This window comes from Cervus elaphus, chromosome 26 (genome assembly GCF_910594005.1).
Source record: "Cervus elaphus chromosome 26, mCerEla1.1, whole genome shotgun sequence".
Taxonomy (NCBI): Eukaryota; Metazoa; Chordata; class Mammalia; order Artiodactyla; family Cervidae; genus Cervus; species Cervus elaphus.
In genome coordinates this window covers 35,534,682-35,557,354 of record NC_057840.1, presented here as the reverse complement: position 1 = coordinate 35,557,354, position 22,673 = coordinate 35,534,682, and the positions used below count along the sequence as shown (strand labels likewise).

The 22,673-nt window shown below is 39.2% G+C and overlaps 1 protein-coding gene across 4 annotated transcripts in view; it reads right to left on the bottom strand.

Moving 5' to 3' along the window:
- The window catches only part of ESR1 (estrogen receptor 1), a 272,512-nt gene that overhangs the window by 182,454 nt on the left and 67,385 nt on the right, over window positions 1-22,673 (bottom strand). For 3 of the 4 annotated variants that reach the window (XM_043888321.1, XM_043888322.1, XM_043888324.1), the window contains one exon: window positions 14,068-14,184. The exons of the other annotated variant lie outside the window; for it this stretch is intronic. In XM_043888321.1, the coding sequence (XP_043744256.1) occupies window positions 14,068-14,184 (117 nt within the window). The remainder of the gene's footprint in view (window positions 1-14,067; window positions 14,185-22,673) is intronic. 4 annotated transcript variants of the gene reach the window in all.

The window sequence follows — 22,673 nt, the reverse complement described above, 5'->3', positions numbered from 1 at the left end:
AAATATGAAAGGTCAGCCAGCAAACTTGAGCTTGATTCCTGGGAGTACAAAGTTTAATAGATATCACTAAGGTCAGAACTGGTGGATAAACTGAGACAGCAGGAATATTTAGGCCAACTTAAGTTTCAGGTCTTTTGAGGGAAGGAAGGGGGTTGGTCACCTTTTAAGTGAAAGGTCTCTTTGAATCATTAGCTTGCCTAGACACTGTGTTCAGTGATCATGTTTTACCCTTGTGTCTCCAAACACCTCCACATAGTAAATGCTCATTTAAGGTTACCCTTATTTTAAATTATTTAGGCAAGAAGTTTGGAGTTGGCCTCACATTTGTTATATAAATTTTTCTAAGTAAGACTGCCAGAAAGTTAATATAAAATAAATATAATAGTAACTAGTCTTAAGCAAACTTTTAAAGATACAACCCCCTAAGTATAATTTTCATATTTCTCATTACCTTTATTTGCTCAGTCAAGCTTAAACTAAACCATGTGTTGTCTCCAGGTGTAACCAGAACCTTTCTTTCCACATGTCTCATCACTTTACCTTTAAATCTCTTTTAGGGTTGGCATATATTTTCAAGATTTCTAAGACATCTCATCTCATGTGTGTCAGTTTATACCTACTGGATAAGTTTTCAAGCCAAAATCACCAGACTCATTTGTCTGGTATCTAATCAGGAACTTCTCCAAACACTCTTTTCAGCCTTTTCCTTTCTCTGTTCCACAAAGCAGACACTGTAAAGTTTCAGCTATTGGGACTCAAGTTTTAAGCATAACTTTATTGTTGTTTAGTTGCTCAGTCATGTCTGACTCCTTGTGACCCCATGGACTATAGCCCACCAGACTCCTCTGTCCATGGGATTTCTCAGCAAGAATACTGGAGTGAGTTACCATTCTCTTCTCCAGGGGATCTGCCCACCCCAAGGATTGAACCCACCTCTGCACTGGCAGGCAGATTCTTTACGACTAGTGTTACCTGGGAAGCCCACCTACAATTAATACATCTCTAGAGATCAGTCCTGAGTGCTCATTGGAAGGACTGATGTTGACGCTGAAACTCCCAATACTTTGACCACCTGATGCGAAGAGTTGACTCATTTGAAAAGACCCTGATGCTGGGAAAGATTGAGGGCAGGAGAAGAAGCGGATGACAGAGGATGAGATGGTTGGATGGCATCACCGACTCAATAGACATGAGTTTGGGTAAACTCTGAGAGTTGGTGATGGACAGGGAGGCCTGGCGTGCTGCGGTCCATGGGGTCACAAAGAGTCAGACATGACTGAGCGACTGAACTGAACTGAACTGAATACCAAAAAAAGAAATTAGTTATCTTCTCAAAGCCCTATCTATCAACAAACTTTACTCTCAATCCGTTTGATGTAGTGGTGTTACAGCTATCTGCTCCTATCACTATGAACATCAAACTCATTTTGGTGACACTCTTCACTCTGAAGACATTCACTTTTCATGCTAATCAATGAAGAGAATAGCTTTGTCCATTCCAACAGGTTTTTCCAGTTGCTAGCTACTTTGAAAATTTAGATTGAAATATAAATATTGATATGATAGCTACTTCCCAATATGTTCTTCATAATGGGACACTTATATACATAACTTTAGCGTTAGATTCTGACTCTCCATAAAATATAAAATTTAAGATTCAAAAGATGCTCTAGAGACCACTCAGTGCTAAGCTCCTATTTTTCACAAGTGAAAATTGAGTTCAGAAAAATTAAATGATCTGCCCAAGAGTCCTTGAAAGAGCCAGGTTCAGACTGGACCCTTAGCCAGCCCTCCTTTTTACTTGGCAAAGTTACCATTTTTTATACTAGAATAGTCTAAATATTTAAAAAAAGGAAACAGATGGGCTTTCAACAAATATTGCCATTGTTATCTCAAAACAGTGAAAACCCTTGGCCTGAAGGAGAAAATGTCCTTTTTAAATTTTATTAAGCAATAGGAAGTAATATTAAGTAATTCTTTTTAAAATAACCAGCACGCTTTCTATATAAATTTATTTTGGTGCTTCTGTTGTGCAATTAAGCCAAATGTGTTAATATTTTTGTTGAAGAAGAACAGGTTGGGGCCCACAGTAAGGTTTCCTAAGTCATAATTTTGGTCTGTGTGATATTAGCATGTTGCTCATGCCTGTGTCTGTTTCTTATGATGCTATAAGTCCTCTAGGTCAGCGAGGCAGTGCTGAATGAAAAGAGCCTTGAGCTAGGTGTCAGGAGTCTTGGCTTCCAGTCTGAGCAGCTACCTAGCTGTGGAACTTGGACAAGAACAATGAGCTGAAAAACAAAGAGGTTGACTAGGTAATCTTTAAGTTCTTTCAGCCCTAAACACCATTTATTATCCTAATCACAATCACTGAAACAAAAAGTAAACACATGAACATTTATGAAGTCTTAGGCTTACAGAACTTAAAAAATAGCAATTTATTCATACAATTACTGCCCCCGAATTTCTGCATTTTGTAAGTTCTATCCACAGAAAGGGTCCTTACATCATCTCAAGAATGATTTGTTTTTGCAAAAGCAAATTATAGGAATATATAAGAAAGACCCAGTTCTGGAATTTTGATAAATATCTGTCAGCATGTCTTTGAATTATGTCTCATTCAAGGTGAGACAAGGTTATCCTTGAAAAGGTAAATGAAGATCCCTCCTTCTGTCCTTTAAAAACCAATTGAAAGTGCTAGTTGCTCAGTCTTGTCTGATTCTTTGCAACCCCATGGACGATAGCCCACCAGGCTCCTCTGTTCACGGAATTTTCCAGAGAAGAACACTGGAGTGGGTTGCCATTTCCTTTTCCAGGGGATCTTGCTGGCCCAGGGAGTGAACCCAAGTCTCCTGCATTGCAGGCAGATTCTTTACCATCTGAGCTACTAGGGAAGTCCAAACCTACATCTAAATGAATTAGTGAAATATGGCATATCTAAAACAAACCCCTATTTTTCCAGAATTACTGGCTCATATCTACTCCTGTTTTTTTTTTTCCCAATTGTGTCCACTCATCATGTGTATGAGGTGTGAACACAAAATTCACATCTGCATTCAGCACCCCAACAGAGCTGCCAGCAGTGCTAGATGGGGGTTCCTACACTGAGAATGGAAGAAGAATAAATGAACCATAGGTCCCTTCCAAGTGTAAGAGTTCATGATTCTCTATTCTTGAGTCCAAAATCTGAAAAGTTCATATTTCTGGTTGTGATAGATTACAAAAATGGTTCCAACTTTGTAGCCTTTGCCACACAACTCTGAAGGCCCCTCTCACGAAGCCTGAGACCCAGCCATTTGGCTGGCTTGGGTCCCTGGACATCAACGGATAGTGCAAGCAAAAGTTTGGAATGGGCTTGCAGTCTGGGGCTTGTTCTTGTCCACGCCTCAGCCATTACCATGAGAACATGCCCGGACAAGCCTGCTGGAGAATGGGAGACATGTGAAGCAAAACTGAGTCATCCCAGGAGCTCCAGCCAAAACAGCCAGCTGACCTCCAGACCTTGGAGGGAGCCCAGCCAATGCCAGCCTCTAGGCCATCTCCTTGACATGTGAGTAAGAGATGCTTCTTGTTGTCCTGCCACTGAGGTGTTGAGGTGAGGTTCTGCTATGCAGTAAAAGCTAACTCCTATACAGGTTTTAATTTCCAAGCAGATAGTCTTAATTAGAAAAACAGGACTCTTGACACTCAACCTATTCACAGCTCAACACTTAACAATGTACTTTCGGTTGTACTCATTCACTCTATTAAGTTGTGTATGCTACAACTATTTCTTGATTGTCTATTAGATGCAGGCACTGACCTAAGTGCTTGAAACATCATCAGTGAACAAACAAGCATGTTTTATTTATTTGTAAGCTTCCATCTGGAGCTTATGTTTTAGGGAGACATATAATATCAAATAATATTTGATATTATTTATCAAATAATAAATCATCTGAAATTAATTATGTGATGTATTAAAAGGTGGAGATGCAGGATGGGGACATAGGGAAACTGAGAGAACTGCAGGATGCATGGGTGAAGCAAACTATCAATACAATGGTCAGGATAAACCTCACTGATAAATTGATAATGCAGCAGAATTTGAGAGAGGTTACACAGTTAGGTACACAAACATTCGGGGGAATGGCATTCCAGGGAGAAGGAAAAGCTAGAGTAAATGCTTCAAGACAGAAGTGTACCTGGCATTTAAGAATCTTCACATGGTCGGAGTAAAGGAAGCAGGATAGAGAGTAATAGGAAAAGAGATGAAAGAAGTAAGAAGAGGGAGGAGACAGGGTCTTCTGGCCACTGTAATGACATCAGCTGAGTGAACCAGGAAGCAATGCAAGGTTTTGAGAAGTGCTTTGGTTATTTGATTGCCCTGGTGGCTCAGACGGTACAAGCATCTGCCTACAATGCAGGAGACCCAGGTTCGATCCCTGGGTCAGGAAGATCTGCTGGAGAAGGAAATGGCAACCCACTCCAGTATTCTTGTCTGGAGAATCCCATGGACAGAGGAGCCAGGTGGGTTACAGGCCACAGGTTGCAAAGAGTCAGACACGACTGAGCGACTTCACTTCACTTCTTTGATTATTTTCTATTTTTAACATATCTTTATAGGGAAAAAAAGATTACAGGGAAGCAAGGAAAAAAGCAAGTAGGACTTCAGCAATAAAGTGGGAGAAAGATGTTGTTTCAGACCAGAGTGGCAACAAGTGGTAGGGTGGTAAGAAGTGGTCAGAGTCCAAAAACATTTGAAGGCAGAGCCACCAGAACTTCCTGAATGTGAGGTATGGGAGAAAGAAAAGAGTTAAGGATAATTCAATTTTTGAGGTCTGAACAATTCAAAAGATAAAGTTACCAGCTAAGATGAGAAGGATCACAGATAAAGCATATTGGAGGATAAAGACAAGAAATTCAGGTTTGAACAAATTGAATTTGAGATATTTATTAGACACTCAAGTGAGGAAGACACATGAGAAATTGTATATAGAAGTCATAAACTTGGGGGAAAGTCTGAGCTAAAGGTATAAACTGGACACATGTGCATGCTAAGTCACTTCAGTCGTGCCTGACTCTTTGCGACCTGTGGCCTGTAACCCACCAGGCTCCTCTCTCCATGGGATTCTCCAGGCAAGAATACTGGAGTGCGTGGCCATGCCCACCTCCAGGGAATCTTCCCAACCCAGGGATCTAACTTACGTCTTTTGCGTCTCCTGAATTGGCAGGCAGATTCTTTACCACTAGCACCACCTGGGAAGCCCATAAACTGGGCAGTCATCAGCATATACATGGTATTTAGAACCATGGGACTAGGTAATACCAAAGTGGAGTGAGAACAGAGAATAGAAGAGTTCCCTAGACTGAATCCCGGGCCACTCCAATACTAAGAGGTCGGGAAAGAAAATGAGAAACACCCAAAGATCTAGAGCAAGAGACAAATCGGGTAGAAGGGGGTAGAAAATACATTGTCCTGAAAGGTAAGTAAAATCAGCACATGAAGGAGAGAATTATCTACTGTGTCCAATGCTGCTAATCTATCAAGAGGAGGACTAGGAATTGACTGCTGGATATAACAGCTTGAAAGTCATTGGTAACTCTGATGGAAGAAATCACTAATCAGTAGGGCAATAGTCTTTGAACTGAGATGATCCCATCATATTCTGCCAAATTTTTAAGAAAGTTGCTTAGTCCACATTAAAAGAGCTGAAGGATAGAAACACTGGGATGACTGCTATATTGTTTCACTCACCTGAATTTATTCATCTTTAAGGTCCTGAATGTGATTCAGTGTATTTCTTTGTTTGAAAATGAAAAAGGATAATAAGGAAGAAGTTTTGCATGAATTAATTATTCATAATATAAATTAGTAAAAGATATGTTTAATGTCATAAATATCTAAGTTGCTTCTTAAAACACCCAGAATCTCTTTGGTCAACAGCAATTCGCTTTCCCTTAACATTTTTCTTAAATCAATTCCTAAACATGAATTCTCAACCCTACCTTCTGAAAAAGCTTGGATTCACATGCAGATACAGTTCTCCCAAGAATTGTTGGACTATCCCTAGCAAGAAATTCACATTTACATCTTTAACTCATTGATTTGGTTCTCTGTTATTAACTTTAATAAACACTTGACTATTTTGGTAAAGAAAAATAGCCAGTGTAGGATTAAAAGAAACCTAATTTTCTGGACTGGAAGCCAATCCTATCAATGAAACTAATTATAATTACTCAGGACTATAATTATTAAGCTCAGAAAAACAGGAAACATTTTATTTTCCAGCTCTTCATTCGGCATCTCAGTTACTTGAGACACATAACATACATTTCTCCATCTATATTATTAGTATCTTATTTCCTCACTTTAAGACTGTAATGTTAGTTAAATTTATTTATTGTTTGGGAGTATTTCTCAAAATTAAACTGCAACATTGTCATCAAAGTAAATGGTAGTGACAATTATTACTTTATCTTAAAGTTCTTCTTAATATGTAAAAAGGAAATACGACCAGAATGGGCAGTGCATGAGTCTTGCACATCAATTAATTTCTGATGCCAATTTCCTCATCTGAAAAATGAAAACCTTTCCACCAACACACTTCTGAGTCTATGTGAGGAATTTTAGCCAGTTTGTGTAAATCTATGGCATCATAAAATGATGAAAAAAACAAATCCCACTCGTGAAGATATGCTCAGCATATGACACCAAAAAGTCAAAAGAAAAAGCAGATGTAGCTTAGCCAGGGTTCAACATTCTACAAAAGAATTAGATATTTATACCTAGTGCTAGTGATAAAATTGCCATTCTCCTCCTTCCCTCCACCCCCCCAAAAAAACACATCTGTGATAGGGATTATTTTTAGGATGGAAGATATACAGGCATACTTCATCTTGCTATACTTTGAAGATACTGTATTTTTCACAAGTTAAAGACTTGTGGTAACACAAGCAAGTCTATTAGTGCCATTTTTTTCAACAGCATTTACTCACTTTCTGTCTCTGGGTTCCTTTCTGGTAATTTTCATATTTCAAACTTTTTCTTTAATATTATATTTGTTATGGTGAACTGTAATCAGTGATTTTCAATGTCACTTTTATGACTTGCTAAAGACTCAGATCAAATTGGATAATAAAAAAGCAAGAGAATTTCAGAAAAACATCTACTTCTGCTTTACTGACTACACCAAAGCCTTTGACTGTGTGGATCACAGCAACCTGTGGAAAATTCTGAAAGAGATGGGAATACCAGACCACCAACTGGCCTCCTGAGAAATCTGTATGCAGGTCAAGAAGCAACAGTTAGAATTGCACATGGAACAACAGACTGGTTCCAAATTAGGAAAGGAGTTCTTCAAGGCTGTATTTTGTCACTTTGCTTATTTAACTTACATGCAGAGTACATCATGTGAAATGCTGGGCTGGATGAAGCAATAGCTAGAATCAAGATTGCTGGGAGAAATATCAATAACCTCAAATATGCAGATGACACCACCCTTAAGGCAGAAAGTGAAGAGGAACTAAAGAACTTCTTGATGAAAGGGAAAGAGGTGAAAAGACAGCCCTCAGATTGGGAGAAAATAATAGCAAATGAAGCAACAGACAAAGGATTAATCTCAAAAATATACAAGCAACTCCTGCAGCTCAACTCCAGAAAAATAAATGACCCAATCAAAAAATGGGCCAAAGAACTAAACAGACATTTCTCCAAAGAAGACATACAGATGGCTAACAAACACATGAAAAGATGCTCAACATCACTCATTATTAGAGAAATGCAAATCAAAACCACAATGAGGTACCATTACATGCCAGTCAGGATGGCTGCTATCCAAAAGTCTACAAGCAATAAATGCTGGAGAAGGTGTGGAGAAAAGGGAACCCTCTTACACTGTTGGTGGGAATGCAAACTAGTACAGCCGCTGTGGAGAACAGTGTGGAGATTTCTTAAAAAACTGAAAATAGAACTGCCATATGAACCAGCAATCCCACTTCTGGGCATACACACTGAGGAAACCAGATCTGAAAGAGACACGTGCACCCCAATGTTCATCGCAGCACTGTTTATAATAGCCAGGACATGGAAGCAACCTAGATGCCCATCAGCAGATGAATGGATAAGGAAGCCGTGGTACATATACACCATGGAATATTACTCAGCCATTAAAAAGAATTCATTTGAATCAGTTCTAATGAGATGGATGAAACTGGAGCCCATTATACAGAGTGAAGTAAGCCAGAAAGATAAAGAACATTACAGTATACTAACGCATATATATGGAATTTAGAAAGATGGTAATGATAACCCTATATGCAAAACAGAAAAAGAGACACAGATGTACAGAACAGACTTTTGGACTCTGTGGGAGAAGGCGAGGGTGGGATGTTTCAAGAGAACAGCATCGAAACATGTATATTATCTAGGGTGAAACAGATCACCAGCCCAGGCTGGATGCATGAGACAAGTGCTCGGGCCTGGTGCACTGGGAAGACCCAGAGGGATCGGGTGGAGAGGGAGGTGGGAGGGGGGATCGGGATGGGGAATACATATAAATCCATGGCTGATTCATGTCAATGTATGACAAAAACCACTACAATATTGTAAAGTAATTAGCCTCCAACTAATAAAAATAAATGAAAAAACAAATTAAAAAATTTAAAAAAATCAAATCAAAGCAAAATACCAGTGGTGGGCGGGGGAAGAAAGTGAAAGAGGAGAGTGAAAAAGTTGGCTTAAAGCTCAACATTTGGAAAACTAAGATCATGGTATCTGGTCCCATCACTTCATGGCAAATAGATGGGGAGACAATGGAAACAGTGGCGGGGGGGGGGGTGCTCCAAAATCACTGCAGATGGTTAATGCAGCCATGAAATTAAAAGATGGTTGCTCCTTGGAAGAAAAGCTATGACCAACATAGAAAACATTAAAAAACAGAGACATTACTTTGCCAACAAAGGTCCATCTAGTCAAAGCTACAATTTTTCCAGTAGTCATATATGGATGTGAGAGTTGGACCATAAAGAAAGTTGAGCACTGAAGAATTGATGCTTCTGAACTGTGGTGTTGGAGAAGACTCCTGAGAGTCCCTTGGACTGCCAGATCAAACCAGTCAATCGTAAAGGAAATCAGTCCTGAATATTCATTGGAAGGACTGATGCTGAAACCGAACCTCCAATACTTTGGCCACCTGATGCGAAGAAATGACTCATTGGAAAAGACCCTGAGCTGGGAAAGACTGAAGGCAGGAGAAGGGAATGACAGAGCAACAGAGGATGATGGACTTGATGGACATGAGTTTGAGTAAGATCCAGGAGTTGTGATGGACAGCGAAGCCTGGCGTGCTGCAGTCCATGGGGTCTCAAAGCGTCAGTCAAGACTGAGCAACTGAACTGAACTGAACTGAAAGGCTGAGAGGATGGCTAGCTTTTTTTTTTTTTTTTAGCACTAATGTATTTCTTAATTGGGCTTCAGTGGTAAAGAATCCACTTGCAATGCAGGAGACATGGAGTAAACATCTTGGTCAGGAAGATCCCCTGGACAAGGAAATGGCAACCACTCTAGTAATCCTGCCTGGGAAATCCCAAGGAGGAAGAAGTCTGGTGGGCTACAGTCCACGGGGTTGTCGAAGAGTCAGAAGCAACTTAGTAACTAAATAACAACAAACATTTCTTAACTAGGTATGTACATTATTTTAGACAAAATACTATTATACACTTAATAGAGTAGAGTGTAGTGTAGACATATCTTTTACATGCACTGGAAACCAAAAAAATTTTTTTTCTGTGACTCGCTTTATTGTGATATTTACCTCATCGTAGCGGTCTGGAACCAACCCTGAAATATCTCCAAGGGCTGCCTGTAACCACTAACTAACACTTGTGTGGTACTTTAATAAGTACTTCACAGGAATTGTGATCTTTACAAGAAACTTGTTAAGTACAAATTGTTTATTTTTATTTTACATCTGAGGATAATGAAACTCAATAAAAATGTTAACAGGATTGCTCAGCAAGTCTGAGGAAAAGCCAGTATTTGGACCAAGAATTCCATCTCTGAAGTTTTCCCCTTTCATCAAACCAAGATAGAAATGCCAAGTTCTTGTATAATAACATATACTTTGAAAGTCAGATGGTCTGAGTAACACTCTGGGTTGAACTAAACCCAGTAGTGACTGGCCAAAGCTCTGAGCTTCCACTGAACGATGGTCTTCCATTCTCGTCTCTATCTTCCATCCTGGTCTGAACTTGCCTTAGGGACTTTTATTTGCCACTTGATGAGCAAACGTCCTCTTTGTATAGTGAGGGTACTGATGCAAGGGACTGGGTGTTTATTCATGTTTGCAGTCTCTGTAGTAGCTCACCCCTAAACAGTCCTAAACTAATAACTATTTAAATGAACTATGCCATTAATTTATGGGGAAGAAAATTCTTGAACACTCACTTTGTGACTTGTTTAGTGCTAGATCAGTAAACAGGACAGAGAGAGCAGCCCTCACCACTGTGGAGTTCATGAACAGATGTTGAACAACGAACAATAACAGTAACAAGAATTCAGGCAAGAGTTGTCTGCTGTGAAAGGGATAATACAAGGGGCTAATGTAGAGTGAGGCAACAGGGGAAAAAAAGAAAGTGAAAGTCGCTCAGTCGTGTCCAACTCTTTGCGACCCCATGGACTATAGAGTTCATGGAATTCTCCAGGCCAGAACACTGGAGTGGGGATCTTCTCAACCCAGGGATCGAATCCAGGTCTCCCACATTGCAGGTGGACTCTTTACCAGCTGAGCCACAAGGGAAGCCCAATGCAACAGAGAGCCTCTCCCTAAAGAACAGATGTTTAATCTGCCACTTAAGGTTGAAGAGGAGGGAGACAGATGAAAAGGAAAATGCAAGCTAGGCAGAGTAAACCAGCACTGGTACTATGATGCGCAAGAGCATCCCTTAAAGCACCTCTTAAATCCTGCATCCTACCAAACCATTTTGCCTCAGGACCAAATCTAACAATGAAGTTGGGATTTTCAGGGTACGGCAGGTATCATAAGAGATTCAAATAATTTCTTTGTGTAGATAAACCATGCACTCTTTTGGATCTCTAAAAAATAATAAACATATTAAGCCTTGCTCTAAAAGTAAGGGATAAGTTTGTGGTTCTCTCTCTTTTATCTGAAATGAAACATTTTATTTCATATGTAGAGATTCAATATTATAATTGGTCTCTAGCGTGGTTCAGAAACTGGATTCTTGTGAAACCAGTAGGAAAACATTGTAAAGATTTACTTAGTCACAGCTGTTCTTTACAAGTAGTTTCTGATTTTATAGTTGGTTGTAACTGTACTTCCAGCTGTAAATTAAGTCTTTATTGGGTGGGATTTGGGGGTTACACAAGATGTTATAAGGTTATGTGTGCTAGCCCATAATTTAAAAGTAATATAAATTACATTGCTTTATGGCAAACACTATACACATAATTAAAATGAGATGTTCTCACAGTCTATGGTTTTATAATTTTAAAGCTTGCCATAAAACTTATACACATCTATAAACTGCCAGAAAGACACATGTTTTCATTTTATGTAGACGGCTACTAACAAATGCTAAGGAATCTTATGGGAAATTGTTATGGACTGAATTGTGTCTCCTCAAAAAAATCAAATTGAAGCCTTAACCCTAGTACTTCAAAACAGTACTAAATTTGGATATAGGCTCTTTAAAAATGTAATGAAGATTAAATGAGGCCCTAAGGATGGGGTCCTAATCCAACATGACTGGTGTCCCTAAAAGAAGAGAAAACACACACACATACACACACACCAGGGATACACACACAGAGAGAAAAAGGCCATGTGAGGGCAGAGAGAGAAGGGGACCATCTTCAACTAAGGGGAAAGGTCTAGGGTGAAACCAAACCTGCTAACAGCTTGATCTTGGACTTCCAGTCTTCAGAGCCATGAGATATCAATTTCTACGTTTAAGCCACCCAGTCTATAGATTTTGTTATAGCAGGATCAGAAAACTGATACAGTAGCAGACTAACACATATATATTTTGCAGCCATAAATATACATGTACAAGAATATGCATATGCACTTAGATTGGCTATGTGCAGTAATTATCCAAAGTCCCATTTGAAAACAGTGGGGAGATTTTTATTATGTCTTCGCATGTCAGATTTTTTGTTAGATTAAAAATGGGTATGCATAATTTATATTTATGCAGCCAGACTGTATCTGGATGTTAATTAGGAAAAACAGAATTGTTTCTATGAAGTGGGGTCAATGTATGGGTACCCTCAAAGGAAAAAAAAATGTCTTGGACCTATTTACAAGTTGACTATTCCGGCTTTTAGAGAGAATTTAAGAGGCTGGGCTTAATCTACCTATAATTGCCAAAGAAGAATATTAAACTTGGACTCACTCTTTCAAATTAAACTTTTTACATGTAGCTGTTATATTCCTGTCACTTATTAAGTCACCTTAAGAAGCTTTTTGTGAGTTTAATTAAGCCTGACTAATTCTCCAACAGTACAAAGAAAGAGGAATTCCTTAAATATTTAATCCCTTTATGACTCAAAGTGTCATTTTCTGAATGTGACTGCTAAATTCCTGGAATTAATTACCCTTTGAATTAAAGTTGCTTTTTCAGACTCTCAAGACATATAGTCACAGCTCACACAATGTGTAAATTCAACATTTCATCTGTTCATCAAGAGAATTTATTCCAAAGGTTGTATTCAAAAATCTCAACCTAGTAGGTTTATTAATGACCTCTAACTAAGGGATCTTTGCCTATAAGCTCAATTATATAATCATCAAGCATGATTGCTGGTTTCTCCGCTGCCTCCCACTTTGTTCAAGTATTAATGAGTTAAAGGTTAGCTGTCCTCTGTCTGCACAATCACTAATCTTTGTCATGGCAACTTTGCTCTCCTTAACTGATCTCAAGCCTCCTCTCCAGAAAGCTTTTCCCATTATGCTCAGCGGGCAGCACCATCAGAGGTCTGTCTCTCTTTGTGCATGCTGTGCAAAGTCGCTCAGTCATGTCCGACTCTTTGCCACCCCTTGGACTGTAGCCCGCCAGGCTCCTCTGTCCATGGGATTCTCTAGGCAAGAATACTGGAGTGGGTTGCCATTTCCTCCTTCAGGGGATCTTCCCGAACCAGGGATCAAACCTGTGTCTCTTACATCTCCTGTATTGGCAGGTGGGTTCTTTACCACTAGCGCCACCTGGGAAGCCTTATATTATCCTAAAACACTGGATGCGCCCATTCCTTTATTTACACATTTCCTCTTTGTTCTCTCCCAGTATTTTGAAGGCTATTCAAGACTAAAAGTGCTCTTCAAAAGCAGATTCCAAAGAATACAAGGAGATCAATGAGGCAACCATATTTATGGGGCACCTAATACCCCCAGAACAAGACACTGGATTCCTGTATAGGAAACCTGGAAGACTGGATACATGAGGAGACAGAAAGCCATACATACACACAGAGACACAAGCACAAGTCCCAGCTACCTCGTGATGGTTTGTGCTTGGAAATCACTGCATTGTCCCCAGCACCACGCTAGACACTGAGATCATGGGAGCAGCTGGCTAACTCAACTTCTACAGAAGAAAGCTGCCTGTCAATTGAAATTCAAATTTCCTAAGGAATATGAAGGGATTGAAAGATTATAAATTAGCTCTTTGGCTTTTACATAGACAAGTCTCAACGAAGTGAAAGTTGCTTCCCAGATATCATGATCTACATTAGCAACATAAAACAGTAACTGAAAAATATTTCTAGTACAACTCATTAAGCAGTTTTCCTTTCCTTCCACCACCACCTCCCACACATCTTTGATTTTAAACATCATTATTTACATTAAAAATATGAAACACAAAATGGCATGCTCAAATTTCTTATTTTTTTAAGAACATGTGTTATAAAATACTTTCATTGCAAAGAAAAATAAGAATAGGAAAAAAATTAATTAGAAGAGAAATCACTCCACTCCCACAGTTACCAGAATGGAAACAGCCAGCAGTGGGTGATGGACAAGGACATCGTGGCAGGTGGGAAGGTGGGTGCCCTGGGTCCAAGGTACCTACCCCCTTTCATCATGCCCACTTCATAGCACTTTCGTAGCCGGCAGGCCTGACAGCTCTTCCTCCTATTTTTATCAATTGTGCACTGGTTGGTGGCCGGACACATGTAGTCATTATGTCCTATGAAAAGCAAGAGGACAGAATTAGTATTATTTCAGGAAATTTAGCTGGTCTGAATCTATAGGGAATCTACAGGGAAGCTGTCTAGAGGAGGTTTTCCATCATCACTTACTTGACTTTCCCTTGTTGCTACCCTCAACCCATTGCTTTTTGAAGGGTTAAAAAAAAAAAACAAAAAAAAAACCACCTCTCCGAGACTGAATTTCTGCCTTTCCCACTTGCTTTGAGAGTTCTTTGTGAAAATTCACTTTGGTTCACATAGCCTATATTTGGGGGCATAATGTTTTATATATATTCACAAAGTTAAGCTTTCTTAGTAGATAACGTTTTGTTTGGTTGGTTGGTTTTTTTGACTCAGGCCACCCATCAAAATTGTTGTCCCAATAAAGTCGTTAGAACTTTCAGACAGAGAGTTTCAAAACGCTCTTTCTTAAAATAAAGATTCTTTAAGCAGCTCGACCTCAGATATGCAGATAACACCACCCTTATGGCAGAAAGTGAAGAACTAAAGAGCCTCTTGATGAAAGGGAAAGAGGAGAGTGGAAAAGTTGGCTTAAAACTCAACATTCAGAAAACTAAGATCATGGCATCTGGTCCCATCACTGCATGAGAAATAGATGGGGAAACAGTGGAAACAGTGGCTGACTTTATTTTTCTGGGCTCCAAAATCACTTCAGATGGCAATTGAAGCCATGAAATTAAAAGACGCTTACTCCTTGGAAGGAAAGTTATGACCAACCTAGACAGCATATTAAAAAGCACAGACATTACTTTGCCAACAAAGGTCCGTCTCATCAAGGCTATGGTTTTTCCAGTAGCCATGTATGGATGTGAGAGTTGGACTGTAAAGAAAGCTGAGTGCAGAAGAATTGATGCTTTGGAACTGTGGTGTTGGAGAAGACTCTTGAGAGTCCCTTGGACTGCAAGGAGATCCATCCAGTCCATCTTAAAGGAGATCAGTCCTGGGTGTTCATTGGAAGGACTGATTTTGAAGCTGAAACTCCAATACTTTGGCCACCTGATGCAAAGAGCTGACTCATTTGAAAAGACCCTGATGCTGGGAAAGATTGAGGGCAGGAGGAGAAGGGGACAACAGAGGATGAGATGGTTGGATGGCATCACCAACTCAATGGACACGGGTTTGGGTGAACTCCGCGAGTTGGTGATGGACAGGGAGGCCTGGTGTGCTGCAGTTCATGGGGTTACAAAGAGTCAGACACAACTGAGCGACTGAACTGAACTGAACTGAACTGAACTAAGCAGCTCTCCAAATGCAGCACAGAACACCTAAATTTAAGTCAGGGATGGTAGACTGGGGCAGTGGCCAAGTTCATCCTTTAAATTAATAAATTTGTCCATCACTCACTAACTGAAGGACACTGAACAGGTTAGTTAATATCCCTAAATCACACTTCCCTGCTCTAACCTAGAGAACACAATGGCACCCACTATATAACATCATATACATTATAATGGAAGACACATACTATGAGAACACATGTCCCAGTTAATTTTTAGCCCGGTGCCCTGGGTCTGGCAAACACTGAATGAATATTTAGTTGTTGCTGCTGCTATTTCACTCTAAATCCTCTTTTTTTTCTCTTGTTTACTGAATCTCTCTCACTCAAAGGCTTCTTTCTCACTGGCTTTTATCACATCAGGCAGGTCTGTCCCACAAAAATGTTCCCCCTGAACCCACAACACTCACCAACTTCTATCCTGCCCCTCCTTCTCAGCTCAGCTCCTCACAGATGTCTACACCAGAGGTCTTCTTCCTCCTTTCTCTCCTGCCTGCCTCAATCACATCCATCTGCTTTCCACTTTTGTTGCTCCACAAACATAGCTTCCTAGAAACCATCCATGACTTCAGTGGCTGAGTTCAACAGCCACTTTCAACCCACTTCATGCTTGACCCATCAGAAGCGTCTGACAATTCCTCCTTCCTCTTGAAATATGCTTTTCCCTCGGCTTTTGTAACACAAAATGCTCCCAGCGCTCTCTTTACCTCCCAGGCTGGGGCTTCCCAGAGTTTGGAGATTTGCCTCCCTCCATCCAACAATAATCCAGAGATGCCTGGGGCTCAACATCCAGCCCTTTCCTCTTCCTGTAACCCTGAATTCTCCCACCAGAAAATTCTGCCCCACATCTACGGCTTTCATCGCCACTAAATGCGGATGACTCACAGACTTAAACTGCCACATGAAGTTTCTGCTCTAAGATTTGGAAGTCATCTCCATTCCTCTACCCATCAGAAGAAGTCTGGTTGATAATGTGCAGAATATTAAATTTCACAAATCAAAAAGTATCATTAGCATAGTTTTATAAAGAAGCCCTTTTATATAAGTCTAAATTCTTATACCTCTTTGGAAAACAACTGGAATTGAGACTAAATAGATGATATGTACAGTTTTTAAATGTGTTCCATTCACAAAAAAGGTAAGTGTATATGTGACCTTCTAATTCAGATTCTCTGTTTCTATTTTCTCATTTGCCAAGGGCAAGCCAGAACATGTAGTGAAACTGCAGACCTCTTTGTTCTTTATTTAATTTAAGGGTCAGTCCAATTAAAGTAGGGTGCGGTGGGGAATTGACAAGAAATACTGGTCTCATAAAACTTGATTCTCTATCTTCAGATATACATTATAAAAGCCATTGTATAAACAAGCTTCAGATTAAATTAACATGTGCATCTTCCTCTATTGCATAATATGAAACAACAAACTAGTCAACAGAGTTGAAATTTTGTAACTTCAGTAAAAGACCACACACTGTCTCAAACACCCAAGCATAGTTATTATCTTTAGAATCTTCCCTATTAACAGAGACAAATTGAAGAAATAATAGATCTAGAAATAAAATTTACCCGGGCAGATGTAAACTCTAAATAAAAGGTATATTCTTCTGACACGTCAAAGAAACTCTTAGTGTTTCATCTCCTATGATGTTTGTGCAGGACATGTTGACTTATTTTAACTCTTAAAAATAAGTTTATATTTAGCCTCAGAAGAAAACAGTCAACACTCATTTGAATAAAAAAATTACTTTGATTCAGTTTCTCTCCCAAAAGCCAGATGTTTTGCAAGCCAGAAGATGGGAGAACTGAATTGGGTTAGAAGTCACTTGGTTAAATCTTATGTTTGGATTGGCCAGCCATCATAGGTGAGTATCTTTACAAAACCAAATGAAGTTCTTGAACTAACATGTTTAATAGACAAAACATTCTGGGTTTGTACAATCAAATTCATCCCTTAACAAGAATTAAAATAGAGGCACAATAGAATCACAGTTGTAATGCCAACCTTTTGTGACAAAGCTGGGTTTTCTCCTGCCTAAACTACATTAAAATTTAGAATTGACAAATTGGCAACAAGAAATAATTAATAAGTATGTCTTTGATCTATACATTTAAAACAAATTTTTCTTAACCAAACGCCATTAACCACTATTTGTCAGTCTTCAACTTACATCAGAAAAAAGAAAAACAAAAATTTTTGTTCCCTAATGAGTATAATTTGGTCAAGATGTGTTCTTAAAGCAACTGATTTAAGTTTCTTTAAGAAGAAACTTCTGTTTAAGGGTTATTATTTGATCCTGTGAAAATATGCAAGAGAAAAATCTTACGGAAATCAAGTTCATTTAATACTCACAACAACTGTATTGATGAAACATACAGTGTCTGCCGAAGAGACTGAAGAACTCTGTGTACCTATGACCAAATCAGCCCAAAAGTTCCTCTTGTACAGAATATGAAGTGCAAGAGGACAGATCCATGATATGAGCTGCAGGTGAAGGTTTGGAGAAATAATCTCATTATTGTCTTGGCTACAAAAAAAGAAAAACAAAGCCTTTGGGCTAATGCAGGGTTTGAATAATAGGAAGTCTAAGTCCGATGCCTGAAACAGGGCACTGGGGACAACTCAGAGGAATGGAATGGGGAGGGGGCTGGGAGGGGGGTTTGGGATGGGGGACACATGTACACCCGTGACTGATTCATGTCAATGTATGGCAAAAACCACCACGATATTGTAAAGTAATTAGCCTCCAATTGAAAAAAGTTAATTAATTTTAAAAAATGAAAAAAAAAATAGGAAATGGGGAGGAGATGAGGCTAACGAACCATGAGCAGGCAGAGTGGGGAGAGGAATCACCAGGAATAACCTGTGAGCAGGAATCACCAGAGTCACCCTCAGCTCTAGGGGCAACAGAAGGGTTAACACAGAGCTTCCCCCCAAGACTCTCTGGGATTCTTTCCCGTGACTTTTTCTTTTCCCTTTTCTTTTTATTTTCCCTCTTTCAGCTATTTTTGCACTATTATCAGCATAAAGAAAAGCCTATTAATTACAAAACAAAGCAATGGTCCATATTCAGAGAATGAAGAGAAATATAAAACCAGACCAAATTAAAACAAGGGCAATGTGGAGAAAAGGGAACCCTCAAGCTCTGTTGGTGGGAATGCAAACTGGTGCAGCCACCATGGAAAACACAGTGTGGGGGTTCCTCAAGATATTAAAATAGAGCTACCTTACAGTTCAGCAATACCACCTCTGGACATGTATGCAAAGAAAATGAAATCATTATCTTGAAATATCTGTACATGTTTACGGCAGCATTATTCACACTAGCCAAAGTATGGAAACAACCTATGTCTGCTGACAGATGAACGGATGAGGAGAATGTGCAACAGAGACTTCCCCTGTAGTCCAGTGGTGAAAACTCCATGCTATCAATGCAGAGAGTGCAGGTTCAATCCCTGGTGGGGGAACTAAAATTTCACATGCCACAGGACATGGCCAAAGGATAAAAAGATGAAAAAATAGAAAATGTGGAATACTCTCTGCCCTTATAGGTGCACTGGGAAGACCCAGAAGGATGGGATGGGGAGGGAGGCGGGAGGGGGGATCAGGATGGGGAACACATGTAAATCCATGACTGATTCATGTCAATGTATGGCAAAAACCACTACAATATTGTAAAGTAATTAGCCTCCAACTAATAAAAATAAATGAAAATAAATAAATAAATAAAAATACTCTCATTTTCAACAATATGGATGAGCCTGGATGGGAGGTGGGGGTGGAGGGTGTTAAATTAAATGAAACAAGCCAGACAGAGAAAGATAAATACTGCATGGTATCACTTATATGTGGAACCTAGAAAAAAGTCAAACTCATAGAAACAGAATGGAAAAGTGATTGCCAGAGACCAGAGGAGAGAGAAATGGGGAGAAGCTGGTAAAAGAGAACAAACTTTCAGTTATAAGATGAATAAGGTCTCCAGATTTAATGTACAATATGGTGACTATAGTTGATAGTGCTGTTTCTTGTTGAACTGAAATTTTCTCAGAGAGTACAACTGAAATATCCTCACAAAAAGGAAAAAAAATAACACAAAAATAAAAAGTAAATATATGAGGTGAAGGATGTGTTAACTAATTCAAAGGAGAGAAATCCTTTCACAAAGCATACGTATCATACAATCACAATGCACATTTTAAATATCTCACAATTTTCTTTGTCAATTATACTTCAATAAAGCTGAAAAATTAAAACAAGCAGTAGCCTGAGAAGAATTTAATAGTGTATATATTTCCCTTGGTCACCCTTGGCCCTCAGTACATTCTGGACCAAATCTCTTTACTAAGCTTCACATTTATATCCACCTACCCCCAGTTCATTTACTTACTTTTAAAAAAATTTTTAAACAAATTGAAGTATAGTTGATTTACAATGTTGTGCCAACCCCTGTCCATTTAGACTCAACTATCTCACAGACTTTTCAAGAGGGATGTGTCCCAAACATAACTGACCATCCTCTTTCCTCACCCACCTGTTCCTCTTCGCCACCACACCATGAAGCCTGAAACATGGGTGTTGTTCTCAACTCTACCCTCTTCCTCACTCAACGCCCCCTCCCCCAACACACACACACCTATTAAATCCGTTAAAGTTATTTTTCAGAGCAAAATCCATTTTGTCCCAGACCTGTCATCACTGCCGTAACCGCTATCACTTCCTGCCTGCCCCACCCCCCCAACCTCTAGTCTTCATTGCCAGTCATGACCCACCATTTTGCCAAAAGCATCTTTCTAAAATCACACACCACCATGACCCTATCCTGCTGTAACAATCTGATGCTCCCACGGCTCGAATGATAAAATCTAAAAGTCTCAAGACAGCTCACCAAGCCGTTCCTGACCAGCCCTTACCTCCTCTCCTAGTTTTATCCCTCGCCACCCTCCAAGTCACATCCCCGTTCTAGCTGAGTCTCTCTGTTCAAACACTCCGTTTGCCTTCTAAACCCCAGGACTTTGCACGTGCCTGTTTCTCTGGTGGGAACACACTTTTCCTACTCTTCACCCAACTGACTCCCACTCATATTTCAGGTGTCAGTCAGATAGCGGTCCTCTCGGAAATTCTTTCTGGCCCTCCAGCGATGTCTGCCTTTCTCTAATAATACCTACTATTGCACTTTAATTGCCATTTCAAACCTCAGGTCACTTTGCTCTGACAAGGAATGGATGACATCTGTCTCATCTGTCACCAGTTACTCTGTGCCCAGCACATTTTCAGGCACACAGTGGGGCTCAACCAGTATCTGCTACCTGAACAAAATGGAATCACTAAGCTCTGCGTTGTGTCTCCCTCACCCTCCCAACCCCCTTCATGGAGCATTTGCCTCCTGGGGAGGCAAAACTTAGGTCCATAAAAACAAGACTTGGTCCTAAGGAGCAAGTCTGCTCTTCAACACTGGATTCGGCCAGACATTAACATAGAGGAGCAGTTCTTCACAGATGCCACAGGTCAGGAAGTGAGAAGTAAGATCTTGGATTACCCATGAATTATTTCCACCACTATTTCTGTTCTGATGCCTTGCTGGTTTTCTAAGATGAGCATATTTTATGACTGCCCACAAATTAAAAATCCACATATTCTAATCATTTCAAAGCTTGTTCTTTATAGACACGCCTTTGTGAATTTAAATGTTATTTTTTCCTCTAATATATTGGGTGCAGCTTAATACAGTTCATTTTACAAATAGTGATTTCTTTTCAGTGTTTTAACTTGTTTTGAACTTCTACTTTATGACTTTTCTGAAATTCAGTCCTACAAGGTGATTAACAATTTTTTTCCACTCATTTCCCCCCTCCACTGCCATGACCAAGAAAAAAAGAGAGAGAGAGAAAAAAAAAAAAACAGATTTAGCTGAGAAAATAATGGGCCTCTTTTATTATTTCCTAAAGAAAATTAAAATCCTTAGAAATGAATTGTTAATTATTAGTGTGGAAGGAGGCACACCTTAATTGAAGGGTTTCCTGCATATAAAATACATGGACTCTTCAGTAATTGAAGCTAATATACAAAGGATACTACTCATGGCTTACCAGTTGAAAATAAAGACACTTCAAATATTTGCTTCAATCATATTACATAAATCAGAACATCAATTTGCCTCAATAGCAGTTCCAAGATATGTATGTAGTATAATTACTTTTTCTTCTTCTACTTTCTAATTTGTGGAATCAGAAGTTGTACTTGAATTGTCCTTTCCAACTGTTTCTCTTACAGACACATTTCAAAGTCTGAAGAAAGCACACATACAGATTTAAGTCATAACCAGAAAACTTTAAACTACACATCAACTCTTATTTTATGATTTTTTTTTAATAAATGAGCTCAATAAGATATACACAGTACTCTGCGGGGGTGGGGGGGGAAATGCATTAAAATCAAGAAGACTCTGATGAGGTCAGGCAAAAAGTCAAATATGGAAGGTAGTGAAAGGTAAGGAATAAGCACTTAACATTTTTTATCTCACGTATGAGCATTTAACTAATTATTCATATTTTTAAGATATGAAAATGAATTCTCAAAGATAATCTCCAGTGTTTAAGCAACCACAAATCCAAAAAAGGCCCAAATATAGCCAATCCTATTTAAAAGCCTCATTGGAAGGTTCCAACAAAATAGTATTTCATTTTCAAAGTCCTGTTCTTTTATACCTGGTTAATCCATAAATTTAGCTAACATCTATAAAGCTTAGTTAGCTTTAGAGTCTTTTCATTAAAGGCTTTCACTGACTATTTGCATAAAATTAACTAGCATTTATTAAAATCTGAAGTATCCAAGAGCCATACACAAACTAAGGTGCCAAATAAGATGGCAAAATCAGTATTTCTTTCTCCTTCTAAGAATCCACATGCACTTATACAGTTTCAAATTTTATAGGAATCACATCAATGTGATACATGCATGGCCCAAAGGAAGCCTCTAACTTTTCATTTTATCAGTGAAAGATGGTATTTTTCTTGAGGTGTTCAGATACAGAAAACATGTCAAAATACAGTTTTGAGATTTAGCACTGGGAAAATAAGGGTTTGACCATGAATTTTCAAAGCACTGAAAATAAACAAGCAACCACTTCGACCTGAGAGGAGGCCTTCAGGCACTGCCCCTCCTCAGTTTCTTCATTTCACACTCATTCATGAGACT